The sequence below is a fragment of the Melanostigma gelatinosum genome (assembly GCF_949748355.1).
Source record: "Melanostigma gelatinosum genome assembly, chromosome: 18".
Lineage (NCBI taxonomy): Eukaryota > Metazoa > Chordata > Actinopteri > Perciformes > Zoarcidae > Melanostigma > Melanostigma gelatinosum.
In genome coordinates this window covers 5,010,718-5,034,584 of record NC_136651.1, presented here as the reverse complement: position 1 = coordinate 5,034,584, position 23,867 = coordinate 5,010,718, and the positions used below count along the sequence as shown (strand labels likewise).

At 43.4% G+C, this 23,867-nt stretch overlaps 1 protein-coding gene across 5 annotated transcripts in view; it reads left to right on the top strand.

The window, feature by feature from the left end:
• The window catches only part of ntng2b (netrin g2b), a 64,321-nt gene that overhangs the window by 33,053 nt on the left and 7,401 nt on the right, over positions 1–23,867 (top strand). For 2 of the 5 annotated variants that reach the window (XM_079289971.1, XM_079289972.1), the window contains exons 5-8: positions 1,262–1,291; positions 16,306–16,473; positions 18,736–18,870; positions 19,970–21,440. In XM_079289971.1, the coding sequence (XP_079146097.1) occupies positions 1,262–1,291; positions 16,306–16,473; positions 18,736–18,870; positions 19,970–20,193 (557 nt within the window). In that variant the 3' untranslated portion in view covers positions 20,194–21,440. Of the gene's footprint in view, positions 1–1,261; positions 1,292–16,305; positions 16,474–18,735; positions 18,871–19,969; positions 21,441–23,867 lie in introns of those variants that run through there. The other 3 variants (XM_079289974.1, XM_079289975.1, XM_079289973.1) reach the window with 2 other exon arrangements.

The window sequence follows — 23,867 nt, the reverse complement described above, 5'->3', positions numbered from 1 at the left end:
TGCTTATGCTAATGCTAGCTTTGTGTCCCATTAGCTGATAGTCGGTCACATTTAGCTCCTGTGCAGAAAACATTTGAAACATTGTCTCGTGTCTTTTAGAGAGCAAAGAATGGGAATACATTCGACTTTAGCCTCTCACAATAACAAAATATTATTGATTTCATTGTGAAGTATTTTGTGTATTTTATGTTGTTGTATTATTTTACTTACATTATTGCGAATCTGTGGCATCATAGCAATTAATTTCAATCTTTCTAATCAGAGTTGACCGATCATAAAATGATATTTTCTATTTCAAAACAAATATACATGCAGTGATTTCCAGTATACTGGATTGATGTTGTGTGGGTTTTGTCGTGAGGTCCTGAATGAAAGGCAGGATCAAGGGTACAAGTTGAGAGAAGTCGATGGAGAGACTGAGTTCTCCGAGTTGTCGTCTCTTCGATGCAGAGAGCAGATCAGAGCTGTGCTACAACGTGGGAGTGCGTGGGGGGAAATCCTCTCGCAGACTGTAGCCAGCTACAGTAGCTAGCTCCGATAAAATAATCTAGGGCAGCCCCTCCCTAGTTTTCTCCTTTCAAACAAACACTGACACACTCGCATGTACACAGAGAGAAACACAGGCAGATACACACTCACATACACCTGTACCTGCACACACAACACACACAACACACACACACACACACACACACTGTAAAGAATAGCTCTATTGTCAGCCCTCTTTTTGTAAATCATGCTGTTGCTTCCAAGCCAGTTCTAATGCCGACACACAACTTCAGCGCACATCACCAGCCTTTTAAACTCCTAAATCCCATTAGAGGAATTAAAAAATGAAAAACTTGCTCAGTTGTAAATCGTACACAAAATGGCCATGGCTCACGAAACAGTTTGGTCTCCACGGACTGCATTGTGCGTGCCAAGCTAACCTAACTACAAATACAATCGTGGTAAACATGCAGGGAAGGCGTAACGTTTTTGAGCGCTCTCTTAAAACATACATATATGATGAGGACCCTCTGAATGTGAGGATTTTGGGGGAAGAGTAACGGGGCAAATTAGGGAGGATGCGGGAGGCGGTGCAAGCCCAGTAATTACTCCGGGACATTGAGAGGTGGTCTCCAACAAACCGTTATTTTGCAGAACAGCTCTTAAGCTCTCTCTGCCACCTGAGTCTGATGAACGAGGCACAGTCAAGTCTTTAGGCAAATTGAATGCATAAATAAACAAGTCTCCTCTCCCTCTTCTTATTCTCTTTCAGGTACAATTGCTGGTTCCCCCTCCGGTTCCAGTAAGTAATAATGCGAAGCAGAGGAGGTGGAATGCCACACTCTCTCTCTCGGTCTCTTCCTCCCCCTTTTTTGTTGCATCGTTTTTGAAACCCCGTACATCGCTTTTCCTGCACGTCTCCCTCTCTCCTGTGATGTTCAGCTGGCTCTCCAGTCACTTGTCTTTTCCTGCATCTCCTCTCGCAGTGCTGCAGCTTGAGCCCCGTGTCCTTTATTATTAATAGGCCTCTCTGTGGCCATGTCCTTTCATCACAGCACATCACACTAACCTGTACAGGAGGAATTCTTCCACAGCTCTGCTTTTCTTATTTAGACTAAAGACACGGATGGATTGAAGAAGAGGGGGGGGGGGATGGGTGTTGGATGGAGCAGCAAAAGGAACTGAGAGAGAAAAGACAGACAGAGAAATGCGAGAGAAGGATGTGGGCATATAGTGTTGTAATGCAGTGTGAATCCGGGTGAGGAGCTCTGGGAGGCAGGAATAAAAGGGAATTTGATTAGGGATTCTCTCTTTGGAGAGGCTCTCAGCCTCCGAGCTGTTAGACAGAAACGATCGGCAAAGTGGCAACATCAACCCTGACAGCACTGGGCTGTTCTCCACATGGCCGGACAGTAAAAGGCTGATGCATGGATAGACTGAGCAATTGGACTGCACTGCAGAAGTCTGCTTTTAAAAGGTCTCCTCTCACAATTAGAGGCAAAAATAATGGGTAGGATTTATCAAAGAGACAAATGATGCTTGCTAATGGGCCGATAATGAGTTTAGTGGTTCAGTTTCAGGTTCCCACGGATTCACGTTTTGTTTGTCAATCCACGGTTTTTTTACCTGTGTTGCTGAACATTTACTGCCACTGAAGGTGAAGACGAGACAGAGGGTGAAGCTGAAACTGAAGCGGGGGGGTGAAAGTGAAGGTGAAGTGGAAGCTGAAACAAAGAGTTGGTCTCCAGCTATTACCCATGAGCCCTTTGGAGCCTCTCGGGAAGGTGCGGAAAAGTACATTAGCCATAGCCAGAGGTACTTGATATAGCTAGCTACTAGTTACTTTGTAGATAAACATGCCATAACTGCACACACTGCAGAAATCGTCATCTTTGTTTATTACTGAGACTTATTTTATAAAAACAAGTGAAGACATCTGCCATTGCAGAGACATCATTTCAATGGAAGTCAATTCGTTTCATGGAATTTCGAGAAGAAGGCGTCATTTTGCCCTTATTCTGTCTTCCTTCAAGATTCTCACACGTCTTCAACAAACTGTTTGACAATGCAGGAAATGCCTCTTTGCTGCTTAGAGTTTGATAAGAAGATCGATACCACTCTCCTGTCTGTGGGTCAAATATGAAGCTAGCTTAGCACAACAACTGGAAACTTCTTATTTGACGGACAGATATGAAAGTAGCACCAATCCTCACTGTTACATTTAGCTCTAAACCAGAAAGCCTATTTCCTAAAATGTACAAAAACTATTAATTCAAACAAGTTGATTTTTTTTTAAGAGTAAACCTTTACTTGTGCTGGTGTATTTGTACAGTGCAGTACAGAGCTGAATACTTCTTCCACCACTGGCCACAGCTGGTCAGATGATACAGCAGCTGCGTATTGGACACTGTTCACTTGTGACAAAGCAAATGTGTGTGCCTGTGGTTGTACTTATAGACGCCAACAAGCAGTGTCTTTGTGTCTGTGTATATGTACATAATTCACCCTGCAACCTACTGGAGGTATAGAGCTGTGCATTTCCCTGGTCGGCTATATCTCTGACGTTAATGCCAGACTTCTCCCGTCCTGAGAGCGTGGGCATCAAACTGTATGGACATTTAGACTTTATTTGTTCTGACTGACTGATTTCAAGCAGCCCAGGGTGGACGTGAACAGAATCTGTCAGCCGCTTGAATGTACAGTAAAGTGGACCTCAAAGCCCGGCTCGCCCTCGTCATGCTGAATTGAAACCTGCCATCTTGGTCGGCAGCGGACCGCTCATGTTCCACCAGAAAAGCACTTAGGACGTGGGGGGAGCTGGGAGGAGCTGTGATGTCGTCAGACTTTCTGCTTTTCTTTTTTTTGTCTGAAGGAGATCCATCAGGAGCGTTTATTGAACAGCACAGCACTTTTGTTGCTTGGCTGACATCGGTGGGGAAGTCAAAGAATTCACTGATGAGCTGTGATTTAGAAGGGGCGGACAGAAGCTTTGACGTTGTACAGACAGTTGCAGTCCTTTGTACGCTTTTTGAAGCCTGCTATGAAGGACAAGCATCACATGTAGACTTTTGCTTTACATTTACAGTCATGATGTGATTCTCTGAACTATGTTTTACTTCCATAACATTTAGCTAACAATTATTTTCATTGTCAAACAATCACCATTTTTGGTTTTGTTTGACCAAAAGTCCTAAAGTCAAAAGCTATTCAATGAACTATCATAGAAAACTAAGAAAACCAGAAAAAACAACATTCGAGGAGCTGAAACAAGTGAATTTTTGCCATTTTTGCATAATATGTATTATTTATTTTCTGATTGATTATTAATCAAATAATCATTGCAGCTTTAATCTGTTTAAATAATTGGCATTCAAATATAATCTGTATCTTTTTTTGACAAAACTATTAATTACATTTAAACAATAAAATCACTTCCTTCAAAATGATGAATGCACTAAATATATATAATGAATTAACATAATTTCCAATATATACAATTTTAAACTTAAATACTCATTTGCACTTCTGGGACACCATAAAGGAAGATCATACTATTGTATTGAGTATTACCGTCTTCTTTTTTTATCCCAGGTTTAGAGAAGTGTTTTTGGCTTGAACCTGACCCTGATGTGAGCAAAGCCTTGTTATATGTGTGTGTGTGTGTGTGTGTGTGTGTGTGTGTGTGTGTAGGTGTGTGTGTGTGTGTGTGTGTGTGCGTGTGTGCGTGTGTGCGTGTGTGTGTGTGTGTGTGTGTGCGTGTGTGCGTGTGTGTGTGTGTGCGTGTGTGTGTGTGTGTGTGTGCGCGCTGTGGAGTTCTGGCGGGCGTATGGTGCAGTTCAGTGAAACACATAAATCATCTTCATCCCCTCCTTCTCCTCCCGGGGATCTGAGGTCTTAGGTTCTATTCTCACAGAGCGGCCGCCATTACTGTTTGTTCATGTACACACTGATACACACACACAGGCTTTGTCTTATTGTGAGGCTGAAGGTCCTGTAACTTTAAAAACTAGATCACATGACGAGAAAGGTTTTTAAGCAGCCTGGGAGTTTATTTTCAAAATTTTCCTCCACATAAAAGTGAGTTATATGAATCATATTTTCAGGATTATTACTGTTCCCAGGAATCTGAAAATGCAAATCCTGGTTTATGTGTGTATTGTGTATTTTACAGTAAGGTCAATAATAAGATGTTGACTGTAGTCTGTGCTGCCGGATCAGATGCATCCTTGTGCACGTTACAGCAGGACGTATGGGTTGGACAGCATGTCATAGTAGTTGCACCCTTTGTCATGTCCCTGTCCCAGTTAAATCACTGAGCATGCTCAGATGAGGATTAGCGATCTATTGGCAAGAGATTCTGATCCACAGAGCCCGCAGCCCATTGGCCGGCTGACAGATGGGCGTTTGGCGAAGGGGGAGGGGAGGTCACGCAAACCAAATCCTAAAACCCGGTCATACAGCCACCTATCCAGCCAGCATGACCCCGCATGACGTCATCTTCCCAGAGCTGTAGAATAGCCTCAATAAAAGGACGAGCAGACACATGCGGACAGACAAGTGTATGCAAACTCACAGGCACTGGGGACGTACTGCACTCGATCAACCGCAGTCCTATCTGTCCACCATCCTCATCTCACGCCCGTCGATTCAAATCCTTTCATTTTTCTAATAAAGATTGAACTTGCCCTTCGACTGAGAGGGATTGGATCATGTCTGGAAGATCATGTGACATATTAATAAGATCCATGCTCTCACTCCTCCTGCCACCATTAGGTGTTCTGGAAAAAAAAACACGTTAACTGGTCCTGAATAACAACGGCTTCATTAGTGTGGAACTAAATCAATGTCCAGCACTCCGGTAATAAATGATGAGAATGCCGAGACTGACAAGTGGCATTAAACATTATTGTTGTAATTTCTCTGGCTACATTAATACAAGTGACAAACGATCTCATTATATGCAAATACATTTGTGTGGGAGACGCCTAAAAACGTGTCCGAGCAGGCGAGCAGGGACTGGACACTCGCTGAAGTGTGTGTGTGTGTGTGTGTGTGTGTGTGTGTGTGTGTGTGTGTGTGTGTGTGTGTGTGTGTGTGTGTGCATGCGTGTGTCGTAGGACCGTTAGTGAGTCCATCTGTACAGACAGACAGGCACATGTTACATGATGATGTAATGAATCAGCTTAGATTATTGCTGCATTGCGTGAGAGAGTGATGGCGCTGTTGCATGGCTGAAAATTACACTAAGACCTTGGCCCTGCTTTTCTTTTTACCTTGTGCTTTTACATTCAGAGTCCATTGCCTCCAGCGGCTCCGTTTCTGGGGTTGGAAACTCACATTTCAGCTCTCTAAACCCTCATCATTCTGATCCAGGTGGAGGTAGGCACTTGCAAACTAGGTAGTACGAGACTAGTCATGATTGTAGTGGGATTATACTGGAATAGAGAACTGTAAAAGTGCGATGGTTAAACGTCATGTCAACTCTTGCTTTCATTGATGATATAGAGCGTACAATGATGTACTTGGTGTTGTTCACATCATATTAATACATACCATGTATTAATGGTGTAACAGTGTTGTGTGCAGCCATAAATCTGAAAATCTAGCATCACAATTATGCTCTCTCTCGCTAAGTAACCGTTGAATAAACTTGCGATCAGTCAGGACATCGGAACAGTTTAAACACGGCAACTTGTACCAGTAGTTTTATGCAATCATATTATGTCATAGCTAATATATTGTACCACTACAGCACTGTATTTATAGATCAGTAATTCATTAATTAATGTTGTGAAGGTGAGCGATTAACGTCTCTCAAATTTAGAGATGACAAAACATATGCACACATCCGTACACAACACTGTACGTGTAAGACAGAGCAATACACTTTGACAAACAGCGTGTGTTTTCATTTTACAGCCGTATTAACAACAGTCACACCTTTAACAGTCACTGTGCTTTGCTAAAAAAAACAACAACACAATCTCCAGCACTGAAAGGGTTGTGGAACAGCTTTTGAGTTTAGCCTATCTCAGCAGTGTGAAATCACACTATCATTGTGTGTTCGCACTTCTGTGTGTTTGAACGTGCACGCTCGCATGTGTGTGTGCGCGCAAGTTTGAGGAGGAAAAAGGGAAAGCTAGGCTTTCTTTGGATAAACAATCTGATGCTGCATCTCTTATGCTAATGTGTTAGCCCGCTCGTTCCTCATTGCATTTCCATTCTCTGTCCTCATGCAACCGATGCAACAGACACGAGAGCTGCACCAGCAGAAACCAGAGTTACAGACAGCTCAGCCCCGGTAACAGACAATGTGTTACACACCAGGCATTTGTCTGAGCCTCCACTGGTGCCCATCGGAGAATTTGACGCACTTCCTGTTGCGGGAGGGGTTAGCCTTCCTTCTGAGGAGCACCGGGTTTCCTTGACACCAGAGGTGTTCACACCTTCGGAGAGAATCCCCGAACATTCACATCTGTCTCACCCAGTCCCAAAGGAGTCCACGCATCATTCGGCTGTTAATCATCATCTACACCACCATCCATTAACAATAGGGTCTGTCCTGTCTCATCTTCACCATCAAACAAGCCTGCATGACACCGAGGAAAAACACTCACGGCATAGTGAGAGAGGAGGTAAGGCACACCCATAGCTCTAGTTGACAGTCGATATAGAGTAGAGTACAGGCTGCCAGAAAATAGAATAATCTCATTTAGAATCAGGAGATCATTTTATTTACAGCCAACGTGATGTTTCTTTCGGTGTGGAACCTTGCTGAAATTGGCAATTTTCACGAGGTGAAAGTCCCGAACATGCTCGTATACACAAGCTTCCATAATCATTATGTTCAGCATCATATCGCATGTCAGAAACGCTTATTCAATTTAGGTAGTGGCAGTGAAATCTTGTTAACATGGATGAGTGAGTGAGTGAGTGAGTGAGTGAGAGGCCGTACGAGCACTGGCGGTGGAAGGTTTGCAAAAAGTCTGAGTTCAGTTGACATTGTATGTGCCTCACTCAGACGCATTGAGCATCAGCCGCAGGATCAGAGTGACAGATAGATATGAAGAGGTAACAGGAGAGACAGAATCAGGACTAAGCCCAAAATACCCCCCTTGACATTAACCTCAATTTACCGCAGTAGATGGCAAAATATAAATATAAAGAAAACAAGAAAACAATCACATGGTGTTTGAGGTCCCTTCTGTCAGTCAGTGTAGAGAAAGCGGGAACCCTGCATGAACCTGCCAGTCAGACGGTTCGGGCTGAGCTGATTGAGATGAATGCCAACAACAGTTCAAATCACTCCTACCCCCAAGGCAGCGTAGGTTACCGAGAGTAAATGCATTTATGCCCACTGCTGTGCTACGTCTGCCTTTTGAAACAACCGGGACTCAGAATCCTGCTCTCCCACAAGAGAGTATTTCTTTCATTAATTTTGCGTGTATGCAGCTGTGACAGATGTGTGAGAGAGTAGGTCCAGTGGGGCCGGAGTCGGACATGAGCGGAGGAAGGCAGGGGTTACTTTGATGCGAGGTGGTGATGGCGTGATGCTAGTTGTGTGATATGGTCCAGGGTGCTGTGAGAACAGCTGCTGGCGTCCTGTCTCACTGGTGCCCCAGGGACGGGGAGGGATGAAGGGGAGAGAGTGGGCGGGAGATAGCCTGAAGGGGGACGCTCCGCAGGGGAGCAGGATGCTTGCAGGATGCCCCCCCGCCCTCCCCTCTGAAGAAGAACAACTGGAGAAGTACATCGCCTGTACAAAAAACCCTCAAGGGGAAACACAGACGGATGCATGCAGCATTGTATTCTCTGGTGGTCTGGAGATCATTAGTCCCTAAATGACGTGCATGGTGTGGTTGCTTCATGCGATCGGTTATTTTATATTTTTGTCTTAATCACTCATGTGAGGGGGACTTTGGTGATTTCCTGAATTGTGCCTGTGTTGCAGTAAATGGAAAGGTGAAATGAAGAGAGGGCTTGATCCATAAACTAAACTAGTTTCACATGTCTATTCTTTCATTTGTAGCCCTAAAATCTTGAAGCAAAGGATCTTGGGAATAGCATAAAGCCCTCTGGGAAAATGAAACGGAGAAAAACTTGAGCAAGAGACAATTAAAAATGCAGTAAAAACGCAATGTGTGTTCTAGGTTGTCTCTCGTATTGATTTGAGATAATGTGTGAGTGCACCACAGAGAACATTAAATCTCAACATAAGGACCTGCACCCATGAGAAGATGTTACCGTATATAGCATCCTATGAATATTCATATCAAATAAAGGAGCAGAAATAAGAACAAAACAGATAGTCTATAGAGAGAGAGAGAGAGAGAGAGAGAGAGAGAGAGAGAGAGAGAGAGAGAGAGAGAGAGAGAGAGAGAGAGAGAGAGAGAAAGAAGAGAAGGGAGAGAAAGGCAGACGATATCAGTAATCTTTACCCACTGCAGTATCGGCCTAATTATACAGTTCTTATTGTTTGGGTTGCTTTGGAAAGAGCATGTAAATGACCTCATACGTTGCCTGTTCTTGTTGTCTTAATAATGATTGTGGTGTGTCAGTCTACCACAAGTCTGAGGGACACGTACATGAGAGTCATGGCCACAAAACGACATCCTCATCCGAGCACAGGGAGGAAGGGAAGGAGGAGACAGACAGCATAACTGAGATGACAGGTATTACTCTTTTATATGTAGTAGTGGCAATGTTCCTGTAGATTTATATACCGTAGTTTACTTTTGGCGCAGTAAATACACTTTTATCATGCGTTAAACTTGACAGCTCACGGTGAACAACAACTGGGGCACTAAAAATTGAAAACAGCAAATTCATCTCTTCACTGACATGATAGTCTGTCACTCAACATCAGCGATACAGCTGAATCATAATTTTGGCACCAATAGTGGTGTCATATTAGTTATCTGGCTGACAGGATGAAGCAGAAATGGATACAGAATGTATTTCTTGTTCAAGGTGTGTTGCTGAGAAAAGAGCATATCAAATGTATAACACCGGATGTTTTTGCTCGTTATGTCACTGACGATTGTTGCGTGTCAGTCCCCCTCAAGTCTGATGACCATGGGACTCGCGGCCACATACAAGAGCCTCGCGGCCACGTGCAAGAGACTCATGGCCAAAAAACAACAACCTTATTTGGGCACGGGGATGAAAGTGAGTAAGAGCATAAAGGTAGATCCTTTTATGTACTGTAAAGTCAGCTGTAGCCAACTGAACTCAACCTGTAGTGGAGAGGAAAATGCAGTAGATAATCCTTCCCCACGTTGGCAACTGACAGCAAAACATTGAATTAGAAATAGCAGAAAAGCATCTACATTTTGGCTTGTTTGCTGGCATTTGCTTCATTCTAATGATGATTGTGGTGTTTCAGTTCAGCACAAGTCCGAGGGACACATACATGAGGCTCACAGCCACAAAACCACAACCTCATCTGGGCTCGGAGAGAAAAAGGAGCATGAGGAAAGAAAAGCTGAAAGGAAAGGTATAGTTTTTATATGTAGCGGTGGCAGTCTTCTCGTAAAATACACCTCATATTTTTGCTTGTTATGTCAGTGATGATTGCGGTGTGTCAGTCCCCCACATGTCTGAGGGACACGCACATGAGACTCATGGCCACAAAACAACCACCTCATCTGGACACGGGGAAGAAAGGGAGGCGCAGGAGCATAAGGCCAGAGAAGCTGAAACAACAGGTATTTTCTATGTAGAGATAGCAAGTATATTGTAGTTCGCTTGTAGTTATGGAAATATGCAGTAGACAAACAACCACAATTAAGACTTGGCTACTTGCAGCAAAACCAGAAACAGCAAAGTGGATCTAGATTTTTGCTTCTTATTTCAATGACAATTGTCGTGTTTCAGTCTCCCACAATTCAGAGGGACACGTATATGAGACTCAAGGTCGCAAAACAACCTCATCTGGACACGGTGAAGGTATGTTTTTGTATGTACTGTAGTGGTTTTAACTAACTGTAGAAAAGTGTAGAAGTGAAAATTTACAGTAGATAAACTTTCACAAATTTTTGGCACTGGAAAAGCAACGCAAAAACAAGAATCGAAATTTGTCTTTTCAGTGACATGATAGTTATACTGCTAAATCTATTTGGTATCAAGAGAAATATGTTCAAAGACAGATATGGTTTATTGGTTGTTTAAGATACAAAGAAAACAGCATTTAAAATGTACCTTATGTGTTTTTGCTTGTTATCAATCGCAATTGTGGTGTTTCAGTTTCCCACACATCTGAGGGACACAGACATGAGACACATGGCACCGTAGAGGTGACCCACGGCCACGTCCAACAGACCCACGGCCACGTACAAGAGACTCACGGCCACGTACAAGAGACTCACGTACAAGAGACTCACGGCCACGTCCAAGAGACTCACGGCCACGTACAAGAGACTCACGGCCACGTACAAGAGACTCATGTACAAGAGACTCACGGCCATGTACAAGAGACTCACGTACAAGAGACTCACGGCCACGTACAAGAGACTCACGGCCACGTACAAGAGACCCACGGCCACGTACAAGAGACCCTCGGCCACGTACAAGAGACCCTCGGCCACGTACAAGAGACTCACGGCCACGTACAAGAGACCCACGGCCACGTACAAGAGACCCACGGCCACGTACAAGAGACCCACGGCCACGTACAAGAGACCCTCGGCCACGTACAAGAGACCCTCGGCCACGTACAAGAGACTCACGGCCACGTACAAGAGACTCACGGCCACGTACAAGAGACTCATGTACAAGAGACTCACGGCCACGTACAAGAGACTCACGGCCACGTCCAAGAGACTCACGGCCACGTACAAGAGACTCACGGCCACGTACAAGAGACCCTCGGCCACGTACAAGAGACTCATGTACAAGAGACCCACGGCCACGTCCAACAGACCCACGGCCACGTACAAGAGACCCTCGGCCACGTCCAAGAGACTCACGGCCACGTACAAGAGACTCATGTACAAGAGACTCACGGCCACGTCCAAGAGACTCACGGCCACGTACAAGAGACTCATGTACAAGAGACTCACGGCCACGTCCAACAGACCCACGGCCATGTACAAGAGACTCTCGGCCACGTACAAGAGACTCACGGCCACGTACAAGAGACCCACGGCCACGTACAAGAGACCCTCGGCCACGTACAAGAGAATCACGGCCACGGAGAAGAGACTCATGTACAAGAGACTCACGGCCACGTACAAGAGACTCACGGCCACGTACAAGAGACCCACGGCCACGAACAAGAGACTCACGGCCACGTACAAGAGACTCACGGCCACGTACAAGAGACTCATGTACAAAAGACTCATGCACAAGAGACTCACGGCCACGTACAAGAGACTCAAGTACAAGAGACCCACGGCCACGTACAAGAGACTCGTGGCCACGTACAAGAGACTCGTGGCCACGTACAAGAGACTCATGTACAAGAGACTCATGTACAAGAGACTCACGGCCACGTACAAGAGAATCACGGCCACGTACAAGAGACTCACGTACAAGAGACCCACGGCCACGTACAAGAGACTCGTGGCCACGTACAAGAGACTCGTGGCCACGTACAAGAGACTCGTGGCCACGTACAAGAGACTCACGTACAAGAGACTCACGTACAAGAGACTCACGTACAAGAGACTCACGTACAAGAGACTCACGTACAAGAGACTCACGTACAAGAGACTCACGGCCACGTTCAAGAGAATCACGGCCACGTACAAGAGAATCACGGCCACGTTCAAGAGAATCACGGCCACGTACAAGAGACTCATAGCTACGTTCGTGAGACCAATGGCCACGTTCGTGAGACCAATGGCCACGTTCGTGAGACCAATGGCCACAAAACAACAACTTCATCTGGGCACGGGATAAAAAGGGAGGACAAGCATGAAGGTATATCCTTATATATACTGTTGTTGACCTGTAGTGGTATCTATAAATATGCAGTGGATACACCTTTACTACGAGTTAAACTTGGCCACTCATGGACACGAACATGACACTCACGGCCACAAAATAACAACTTCATCTGGGCACGGGGAGGGGAAAAAAGCTGAACGATAAGTTGAATCTTTTGTGCATACAGTAGAACCTCGTAAAAAAAGAACAAATATACATTGCTTACTTACTGAGAAAAAGAGCATATACAATCTTCTTCATATGATAATTTTACTTGTAATGTTTATGTTAATTATGGTTTGACAGTTTCCCACATGTCTGAAGGACACGGACATGAGATCCATGGCCACAAATCAACAACCTCATCTGGGCACGGGCAAGGTATCGTTGATATGTAGTGGTAGCAATGGTCTTGTAGTTTTATATACTGCAGTGTATCTTTAGTGAAGAAGACAGTATGCAGTAGACACACTTTCCCCACAATATCAGCACAAGCACAAAGAAAGAAAATGTGAAAAGAGTGGCATCTCTTATTTGTAGTGGTGGCAATGCTCCTGTAGATTGTTTGTGGTGCAGCAAGTATGCATAATCTCTCATTGTGAATTCAACTTGGTAGCTCACAGTGAAAACAGAAACTGGGAACAACAAATGTATCAAAATTTGTCTCTAACTGACACCCTGTCAGTCAACATGCGCTATAAGGCAAAATCTTAATTTGGTACCAACTGTAGCAGGAAGGAAATGAACTTCACATGGAAAATGCTCTTGAAAGACAGAATGTTGTTTTTGCATAGATAGTAAGAGCAATTGTATGATACTTTTAAAAGAATAGAGAACTTTTGATTGTGCTAAATACCCAGAATAATCGTTAGTCGATTACATTATATGTGAATAGGATCTATATTATCAACGGTTTCTCACAAATCATTGGATGTTGTTGTCGTCGTTTGGTAAAACAGACTGCGATGATCTGCGCTACGTCAAGAGAGATTGATTTGCAAGTTGTTGCTCCTTTGTAGTGCACCACAAACCTGAGTGGGAAAGAAGGAGTCACGAGACCCACAAACACACTCCTGGGAGAGAAGATGAAGAGAGAGAAAGAGAGAAACGGAAAGGTAGAATTTGAACATGTGTTGCGATAACAGTGATTCATAACCGTTTGCTAATTGGGACCCAAAATGTATCCTGATGAGATTAATAGGCGACACATTATTGCAGTTATAGCTCCATTAAATGTGGTGATTTGAATCATTTGAGCCCAGAGTTAATCATCCTTTTCTTGGTTTAATCTACAAACTGACATTTGTATCAATCTTATTCACTTAAGGCTGTAAAGTTTAATGGGTCTATATGATTTTCCCCAAAAAATGTTTAAGAAAATCGAACCCACTTACGTTCAAACTGTTTTTAGAGCACTTTAAGGACTTGTAGTCCATATCTTGGTAAAAGTTGAGTTCAAGAGGTCATTGTTGACCTTGGAAACAGGGGTTGGGGAAACAATCTGACGACAAACGTTTGTGTGAATCAATCAAAAGCCCGCGAACAGCTACTTATCTCACCACAAAAGTTTGTGTTGGGGAGTTTCCAAGGTCAGGACAGAACTTACAAGTTCATCTTTTTGGAGCATTTTGAAAATGACTCCCTTTAAAACATCAGCTTCCAGTCCACCCCAGATATTAACAGTCAAATATTGAGCTGACAAATAGGACTTGACTTGAAAGCTCTGGATCATGTGAAGACAAACTCTAAGAAAACCTTGAGGATGACTTTTGGGTTCTGTGCCTCCAGTTAAGAAACACTGCACTAGGTGAAGATTATGTCAGCTTTATAGAACAAAGCAACCCCCTTCTTTAGGGTAGAGTCTAGTGGGAATCCCATCCACCTAATCCATAGCACCTCTCTGAAGTACTGATGCCCACCTATACCTGCCCCAGCTGTGTGAAGGTATAGAGCTGTAGAGCACTGTAAATGACGTGGAGATAAATCTTAAACAAAGACTCCTTCATCCCTCAAGGGCTCCTGAAACTCTTGAACTCTGGAGAGCCCCAGGCCAGACACTTGTATGGGATCATATACGATGATTTCAGCGGTAAGAGACCTGGTCTGAAAATACAGACGGGAGACTCAAGCTTGGTTAAATCCTCTGGTTCAGATCAGCGATTGTAAACCCTCATTTCACTTAAGTGTGGATGCTGTTTTTCAAGCAGCAACATGTGGGAAAATTCCTTTCATTGCATGTCTTGTCTTGTGTTTTTCATTTTGCTCACTCTCTTCCCTATGCAACTCCCTCTTGGTCGTGTTTTTGCTTTATGTGCATGATCAAGGTAAGTATTTAGACCTTAAATTCATATTACACCATCAAACAAATAGACATTGATATTCCTGTTCATTGATTTTAGAAAGTATGCTTGTTAGCAAAATGTGCCATTGTTCCTTCACCCTTAAAGACTCTTTGATGCAGGCAGCTCTCTTCATTTCTGTCAATGTAACCATCTCTCACCGTGAACAATTCACAATTGATAAACAGAAATCAAGCAGCATCTTGACTCCTCACGGTAATTTGTGGAACAATGTCCCATTGCAGCTCTAGTCTGTGGCGTAATTGGGCATTTATATTTAATCAGGCAGTTCTCCCCCCACCGCTAGCATGGTTTCCTCAGTGCTGAGAGAGGCACTTTATGGGGCTGCACTCGCAGGTTTCCTTTTAAACCAGCTCATTAATATTTCAGCCGGCATCATCAACCAAACAATAATAAAATAATAATAATGTGACGGCTGATTAAACAGCTAAACTCAGACTTTTTAATGTGCATTTAAATGTGTATTTGCATAAACATGCCTGGTAAACGCCTCTTTAGAGGACAGTGATGCCTTGCAGCACACTATTGCAGGAAACGTCTGAAGCTTAATAAAACCTTAATTAGCTACCAGCCTCAGCCAAGATACTAGTGAGAATGTAGAGCAACACTTGCTGTACCCCTCTGCACAATGCAGATCCTAGAGTAAATTATATCAGGCTTTCATTTCTCCCTCTGTGGAAAAATTATACAAAATGCCTTACACCATTCTCTGCAGCGTCTTTTTTTTTTTTGCTTTGGTTTTCGGGTGTGAAATATGGAAGTCTTAATTTATCAAGTGTATCAGCATGAAGATTAATCAAATCCTCTCAGATAATTCATGAATCACAAAGGGAAAATTGAATAAAGAGCTCTAATTGTGCAGCGCCTTATAGAAGATAATTTAAGACTGTGGAAATGAAGAACAAACAGTGAAAGAGAGGAGACGCAGTGGAGGTTGTCTATCAGGTTAAGTGGTGTCAGACCGATTTCATGGTGTCGGGTGCAGTCTGAAAACAACTACGGTGCCGTATCACTCACCTCAAACTCCCTTGGTTATGATTCTGTAGCATATAATCTACTCATCTGGTAACGCAATTAAACTCCCAGACACATTTCACACACCTGTACTCAGACGCCTGCACACATATACACAAACAAGCATGCACACACACACACACACACACACACACACACAGGATAGTGGAATTCCCATCAGTAATCAGTGCAGCCCAGCGAAGCAGACTCAGCAAACCTGTGAGTGTAGTAATGGTGAGGGAGTGGTCTGTCTTTATTGAACCAATATAGAGTCAGAAAGGTAAGTCATAAAACACACTCGGAGCCATTAATTTGTTCACTGACGTCTAAAACTAAATCCATCAGACACATCTGTTAATGCAAGTCATTTATCACTTCCACCGGCCACTGAAGAATCCCACGAGCATGCTTACAAGGAGGATACTACCCCATCCCAAGTATTGACTTTGACATCATGAACATGTATAATTATCTTCCTCTCGCAAAGGAACTCAAACATGTCTCCTTCTTTCAGACTGCGAGTGCTACGGCCACTCCAACCGCTGCAGCTACATCGACTACCTGAACATCGTCACGTGCGTCAGCTGCAAGCACAACACCAGGGGCCAGAACTGCCAACACTGCAGACTGGGATACTTCCGCAACGCCTCTGCCGAACTGGATGATGAGAGCGTCTGCATCGGTCAGTGTGCAGGGGGAAAGAAGGAGTACGTGGCGGGGGACGGCGTGTGTGTGTGTGCGCGTGTGTGTGTGTGTAGTGTGTGATTGACAGAAGGCGTTGTTAAAATACAAGCAACGACACGTTTTTTTAATGCAAATATTACCACAACAAGGTAGTCTAGTAGTGACATTTTAAATAGATGCATACAGTAAAAACTATAAAATATTATCAAATATATTTTCAACCATGCAGCTGCTTTTCAAAAAAACACATTGTGTTGCGTTGGCTCTCTTTACACAGGCTTTTAAAAGACACACCTACTATGACTTTAAAGATGTGTCAGATTCAAGGTGTGTGTTTGTCCACGTCGGCTGAAAAGTGAGTAAAACTTCACATCGTTTTGGTTTTACAGCCCACAATGTTTTTCAATTTTTTTGGTTCACTCCAACCGTTCTCATCAGTATAGTTTTCAGATGCAGCAGGCAGCTGTTTTCAGAAAACAAGCTCTAAAAACCCACTGTACACTGATGTTTCATGTTGCTGGTGACTAAGCTGGAGCTTAAATGAGGGTGAATATTACACTTCCTTTTGTCAGGTGGCAGGAAACATGATTCTCTAATGTTGCTCCATTTCTGCTGGATTTGTAAAAAAGGCACCAGTTTGCTAAAATATTCAATAGCAACTTTATAAAGGTAATAATCGTTCAGCGTAGTGCTACTGTACAGTATGTGTAAAAATGGTTTAGAAGTCCAACATTGTTCGACTAACACTGATGCAAACACCCTCAAGCACCCTTAAAGCAATCCATCTGCAGGTGGACCGCAGGGGGCCGGAGGGTTAAACTTGTGGCGGTTGGGGCGCAAACAGGCCTTGGAGTCGGCACAGAGAAAGCTCCATTAGCTCGTCTGGCAGCACACTGGCACACCGAGCATGGAAACAGAAATTTGTTTGCACCAGGCATCTCCAGAGCAAGAAGCCATGCCCTCTCAAGCATTTTACACAGCGACACATTCCCTCAGTGGCTCACATACAATCCCAATATCAATGCACGCGACCCACAAACACACGGATACCAACCGCATGGCGCTGGTTGTGCAATGCGTTTCATTTCTATGAATATTTTATAATTTTATTATAAACGAGTTAATTTGATCGTGGGTTTAGCTTAAGCTACTGGCTTACATCAGATCATAAGAGAAACTCTGGTACAGACGGATGCAAAGCAAATACGCAGCTGTGCACTTTTTTTTTTACCATCTCTGATCTGCTACCACTGACCTGGATATCAGCTTCTATAAATATATGCATTTGCAATGATAACCACTTGCAGAAATAAGTGTCATTTATATGAAAAAGGGAACAAATCCAATGTAATCTTGTGTTGACGCTATGTTTGGTAATCAATAAATCAAATGCTCTGCGAAAATAAAAACAAAATATCCTGCATCTCTCGCTACCACACATTGTAATGAGACCATATCATTTCAGTCAGTCTGAAGAAATGAATGTCTTTGTTCATTAGGAAACGTTTACTTTCAAAATGATCATTTTGGGGCAGAGGCTTTGAAAGGAGGCCTGACGGGACACACTGTCTGTTGCCAACTTGGCAACATTCTTGCTCGATTTAGAAACTTTTGGAGCTCGTGCTGTTGGCAACACTGCGCTGGGTCTTTCTGTTGGGTCATTTTTGAAATCTAGCTTACTGTTGCTAGTTTGTGAAGTTTACTAACCCTCGCTTTCAAGAGGTAAATCTGTCTCAGACCTATTTGACATGAATCTCAGTCAGCAGTAAACATTTCAGTGCAAGCTCCTGTGATTGGTAGGGAGCAGAGCTCATGGTGTTTCTGAAAGTAAACATTGGTTTGTGGAGATTTATAGGCCATTTGAATCATGTGAAGTTTTAACTGACTAATCCTGAGAATGTTACTTCTTTTACTACATCACAGTCATTTTTTAGTCAAGACACGATTACACGTATCACATTATCTGTGAGTTTTGTAGAAAAATCACTTGCATCCTTTTCACCATGAGGTGCATGGTGTGCAAAACGAGAATGTTGATGGCTGAAAACGGCCGGAAATGTCAGGTCTGAATCTCTGCAGCATCTTGGGATTTCTCTGTACTTCGGACAAACTTCACCTTACACAGTGCTGCAGCTCTGAAAAGCATCAACACCAAAAACAAATCAAGTCTGAATACAAATGTGCACATATTTGGCTGAACTAATTTCAACTCTTGGTCAAATCTTTATTCTAAATGCCGCCATCTCTTTTTTCCCCCCAGAGTGTAACTGCAACCAGATGGGTTCGGTTCATGACCGATGTAACAGCACAGGCTTCTGCCAGTGTAAAGACGGGGCCACGGGGGCCAAGTGTGACGACTGTCTGCCAGGATACTACTGGAAACAAGGATGTTACTGTGAGTAGGAGGCTGAGTCTTCTCTGGTAAATCCAGCCATGAACAAATGTAGTAGGTTTCCAGGACGTTTGCGGGTGCACTGTGCCACTTACTGTGTAGCTTGTGCATCTCCCGACGTGATCTTTACTCAGGGGGGGAATAGATCATGTAGCTCATTAGCAGCATCAGCTGCTCCTTTAATTGATGACCTGATCACTCCTTAACCCCATTACAGGGATTCGCCTTCCTCTACCATCTACCATAGTGAGGGGCCTCAGTCTCACATAGACCCTACACACACACACACACCTCCACATGCGTACATGTATTTTGAGTATTTTGTGGGTTTATTTACTACAATATGGGACATATTACTCCACTTTAGAGTTGACATCTTCCAATGCAACAGAGCCAATTATCGTTGGTGTAATAAAACATGTTAGCTCAATGTAATTATTTCCTGTCATGGAAGCCTGATCCGCTCCTCTATTTTCTCCGAGTACATTTTTAGGTTAAGTATCTTTTGCAGTGCAACTACCTCTGTGGTTTTCCTAATGCCTTTTATAGTGTTTTAACGATGCCATTTGTTCCTCCAATCATTATTGAACAAATATCACAAATGCAGTGGATTTTCTGCTGTGTTTGAGACAATGATTTGAACTTGACCCTGAGAAAGTGCAGACGTAAGAAAAGCAGACAGAGAAAATAATTGCAAAAAAAAAGGAGAAAAAAAGAAGGCAGGTGTTACCTGTTGTCCCTGAGGCAAAGACCGGAGAATTTATCTTGCCTCGTTCCTTCCTCCTGCTTTCTTTTCTACTTTGTTCCTTCTGCCCTGAATTCTTATCCTACCCCTGCGTCTCTGTTTTCCGTCATGCTTTTTCTAACATTGCCCCTCCTTATCTTCCCTCACCTGTCTCTCTCTTTGCCATACATCTTTCTTTCTCCTTTATGCTCTTTACTCCCCCTCTATCCTTTTACTGCCTGTCAATCTGTCACTTTGCCGTGCCCTCTTTATTCCTGACTTCTCTCTCATTCTCCTTACCTCTGTGATTCCTTCCCTCTCCTCCCTATACTTCTCCCTTTGCTACTCTGTCTGCCTGCCTTTCGTCTCCGCTCACAGTTAACGTTTGCGACGAGGAGATGCTCCTGTGCCAGAACGGCGGAACATGTTTCCAGAACCAGAAGTGCATCTGTCCTCCAGAGTTTAAAGGGTTACTGTGCCAATCCCCCCGCTGCGAGGCCGGCAAGGACTGCAACGCCGCCTCTTCCCTGCACCTTACCACGGCCACCCTGCTGCTCTGCACTCTGCTAGCCCACCTGCTGGCCACGTTAACTCAACACTGAGCCACGAAATGCCCCTCGGACAAAGGAGAGTGTGTGTGTGTGTGTTTGTGTGTGTATATACGCGAGGCGAGGGGTGACCCAGAATGGTTAGGGCCGCCCCCAGTCGTGGACCCACACACCCTGGCACTCGCAAAAGCTCACACAACACTAACTAGCCCCAGTCTCCTAACAAAACACACATATACGCGCACACACACACACACTTCACAGGACTGTTATGATACTGGGTGTGTGCTCAGGTGTGAGAAGGACAAACAGAGAAGAAAGGGGAGTGACCTCAGAGAAAAAAAGATGCAGCCTGGGGAAGGAAAAAAAAAAGAAATCATACCAACCACTGTTCCCTTTATTCCTGAGCTGGAGCAATGTGCATCAAACCAAAAAAAGCATAAACTAAACACTTAAATCACCACTGTTTCACTTCAAAAGGGAATGGCTGTTGTACCCACAAGGACCTTTTATTTTCTTCCTTTATTCTTGGTCGAGTTAAGGACCTCACCTCCGTTTGACTGACGGCCGACGTGTGTGTGTGTGTGTGTGTGGTCAGACTCGGTGAGAGTACGCGACACGACGACACGGCGGACGAGTCAGAAGGAGAGCTGTGCGTTGGATCCTGCTGCTGAGGCCTACATAGTATATTAACCAGGATTCATTTCTTCTCAAAAGATGATACTTGAGTTTACATTTATTCTATTTCTGCTGCATTCTTTTTTTTTCAAAATTATATCTTGAGTCATTGTATCTAATGTGCCCACTAACAGTCGCTGAGATTATACATATTATATAATATCCAGGGGGTTACGAATAATAAAAATATAGTCACTATTATGGTTGTTATAGGAATGAGTGATTGTTGCCACACTTAGCGAGATTTAATCTTCACACAGTATTCAGGAAGCAGAATTTAAACAGAATTTAACTCATCAGAAGTCTAAAAGAGAGAAAGGATATAGACCACGTATCAATATTATATGACATTTGATTATTTTTTGTAGAAATTATTTTTGTTTGGAGTTACAATTATAAAAAATGACATTTACAACTATTCCAAATGAGCATTTTATTACACAGAGTGTAAACCTTGCAGTAAACATGACTGTTATTTGCCTTCTTGCTTGTACTTTTGTCATTCAATCAAGTGTCCGTGGTTACGTGTGCTGTTAACATCTTTTTATTTACAGTGGGGTGAAAAAATAACAGAAAAAGTCATTAATGTGAGCCATTTCATTCACTTTTGACGCGGTATTGAACGCTCTTAATTACAGGCTATTCCAGCAGTCTGTCTGACAATCACAAAGAGCTGCTTTATGTCAAGATAATATAAATTATTTTATTCTGATTAAAGTTGCAAAGAGCTCTTTATATCTGAAAATGTCACTGATTCAGATGCAACACAAGCGGTGCGCTGATTAAACACATTTTCCATTGTACAAACAGTGGAGAGATACTGAGAGCCAGCACGACTGACCCCGAGGACGGATTTTCTCATCTCTAACTCTCCTCTGCAAGGCCGTTCCAGTGACAGGTTGTGTTTAGCAAAGATTTATTTTCCTCTGCAAAAAACTGTAACATTTCACTGAGAAGGGTTCAATTGCTGAGTCAGCCCAGGTACACGGTGGATAAAGAGATGCTGCATTACACCAGGATACAGTGTACATCAAAGATAAAAGCCAGAAGAAGCCTGTGAGAAATGACAAGACAGGGATTCTTGTTTTACTCTGTTTTCTGAGCTGGTGGTTCCTGTATTAGCTATTCTGTGTGTCGGGCTCATCCCCTTTGAGTCGGCATGGTGTCAAGAACCGAGGCTTGGGAGGGAATAGTTTATGAATGTCGAACATTGAGAAGTGATGTAAAGGAACACATTCCATTGTGGATCAAAGAGCAGGAAGTGCTCGTAGCCAGTATTGCAGTATACATTAACGCCTGACTGACTGTATTATGATGTTTAGATACAGCACACACAGTTGGATCCGAGTGTGTCTGCAGTGGGCTGTTCGCCCAGCGTATAATTAACAACCGGGTTAAAGTTCCTCACAGTAACTTTAAATAAAAGTAGCAACACAACAGAGTGGAAATAGATTCAAGTATAAGTCATCAGTCATGCATTACAGTTCAAATTAGGATCCAAAATGTACTTAACGTACCAAAAGTAAAAGTATATACTTCCCTGAGGAATGTAGTGGATATAAGCAGCGACAGACTGGGGATGATGAATGCCTTTTGGACTTCTCGACTCCGAGCGGCCCTCGTGTTTAACAAAACAGGAATATTATATTCACACGCTGTTAATCAAGGTAAAACCTGCTGCTATCTTTTTTTTCATGAATGAAATCTAACAAATGAGATTGGAGGTGCCAAATGATTCCTCCGTTCAAGACAAAACTGTGAATAATTTTATCATTAGAGTTTTATTAGGGTAATAAATGAATATTCAGATGAACCTACCTAACTAAATTAAAATGGAGCAACGCCTCTGCTTTGAGATGAACCCGGAGACATATGAAGAATTAATGAGAGTAAACTCTCTGAACAACAGAAAGCTGCTTTTTTCATTTCACCTCTGAATAATGAGTGTAAAAGATCCATTACAATGTGGTCTGGTTTCACAGTTATGTTTATTAACATACAGAGATAGACTATACTGCTTATACAGAAACAAGTATATGCTGCCACAGCCATACCATGAACACAACACTTATCTGATCTAGAAACTGTAGCACCTGCCAACGCTGGTGTGTGTGTGTGTGTGTGTGTGCGGGGGAGATGAAGACGTTTGTTTTTGGTCTCCTGAATGTGATTCAGAGTTTGGTGAAAAATGGCTCTATTTGTCCCCGTCATCTCTGTACTGTGTTCCCAGCTGGACCACTGCCTCGTGTTTGGAGTATTTTAGGCTGTGGATTTCACTTGGGTCCTTGAGGCTTCCACGTCTCGACTGCCCTAAAACAAATTCCCCTTGTTTTTGAGGATACACATGCCAGTCACCTTCCCCGTGGTGTGCCCAGGGGTCTCCGTCAGTCACTTTGTACAGCCCTACCATTTACTTGTACACGACCCGATTTCTCTGCTGGGGTCATGCGTTTCTCTGGGGTTCGACTGATCTCATGTTTCATCATCTTTCGGAAGAAGATGAAGGGTTAGAAGTACAGGGAGCTTGTGCGTGACTGATCCCTCTGGAAGAAGCCTGACTGAGCACCTCGTGTTTTTTTTTTTAAGGGGGTAACATGGATGCGATTTGGCTCAAAAACCTTGTGTGTTTCACAACTGAAGCCCCTCCCTGTTTGTCCACTGACATCCCGACATACTTTGTATCAAGAACTCGGATCAGGCTGACTCGCCCTTCTGCTTTGGGATGTGCCAGTCCACCTTTTTCCTCTCCCGATACCTAAAGTCTTCCAGGACAGCATCCATTTTTCTTTCCTAATAATAAGTATCCTGGCTCACCGATCATGCAAATCGAGATTTTCACCTACCTGAAAATAGACCCTCCCGAAAGAATCGGTGCTAAAAATGTGGATAGTGTATGAGCTTATACCGTCAGCTGTCACTCTGACGAAAATCCTTTAAGCACAGTCAACATCATTTCTTTGTGCTCTTTTCCATTTCTGAACAGGAGACAACAAGAACTATAACAATAATACTCCTGAAATAGATTCACCCCCAGCATCCCACCTGTTTGC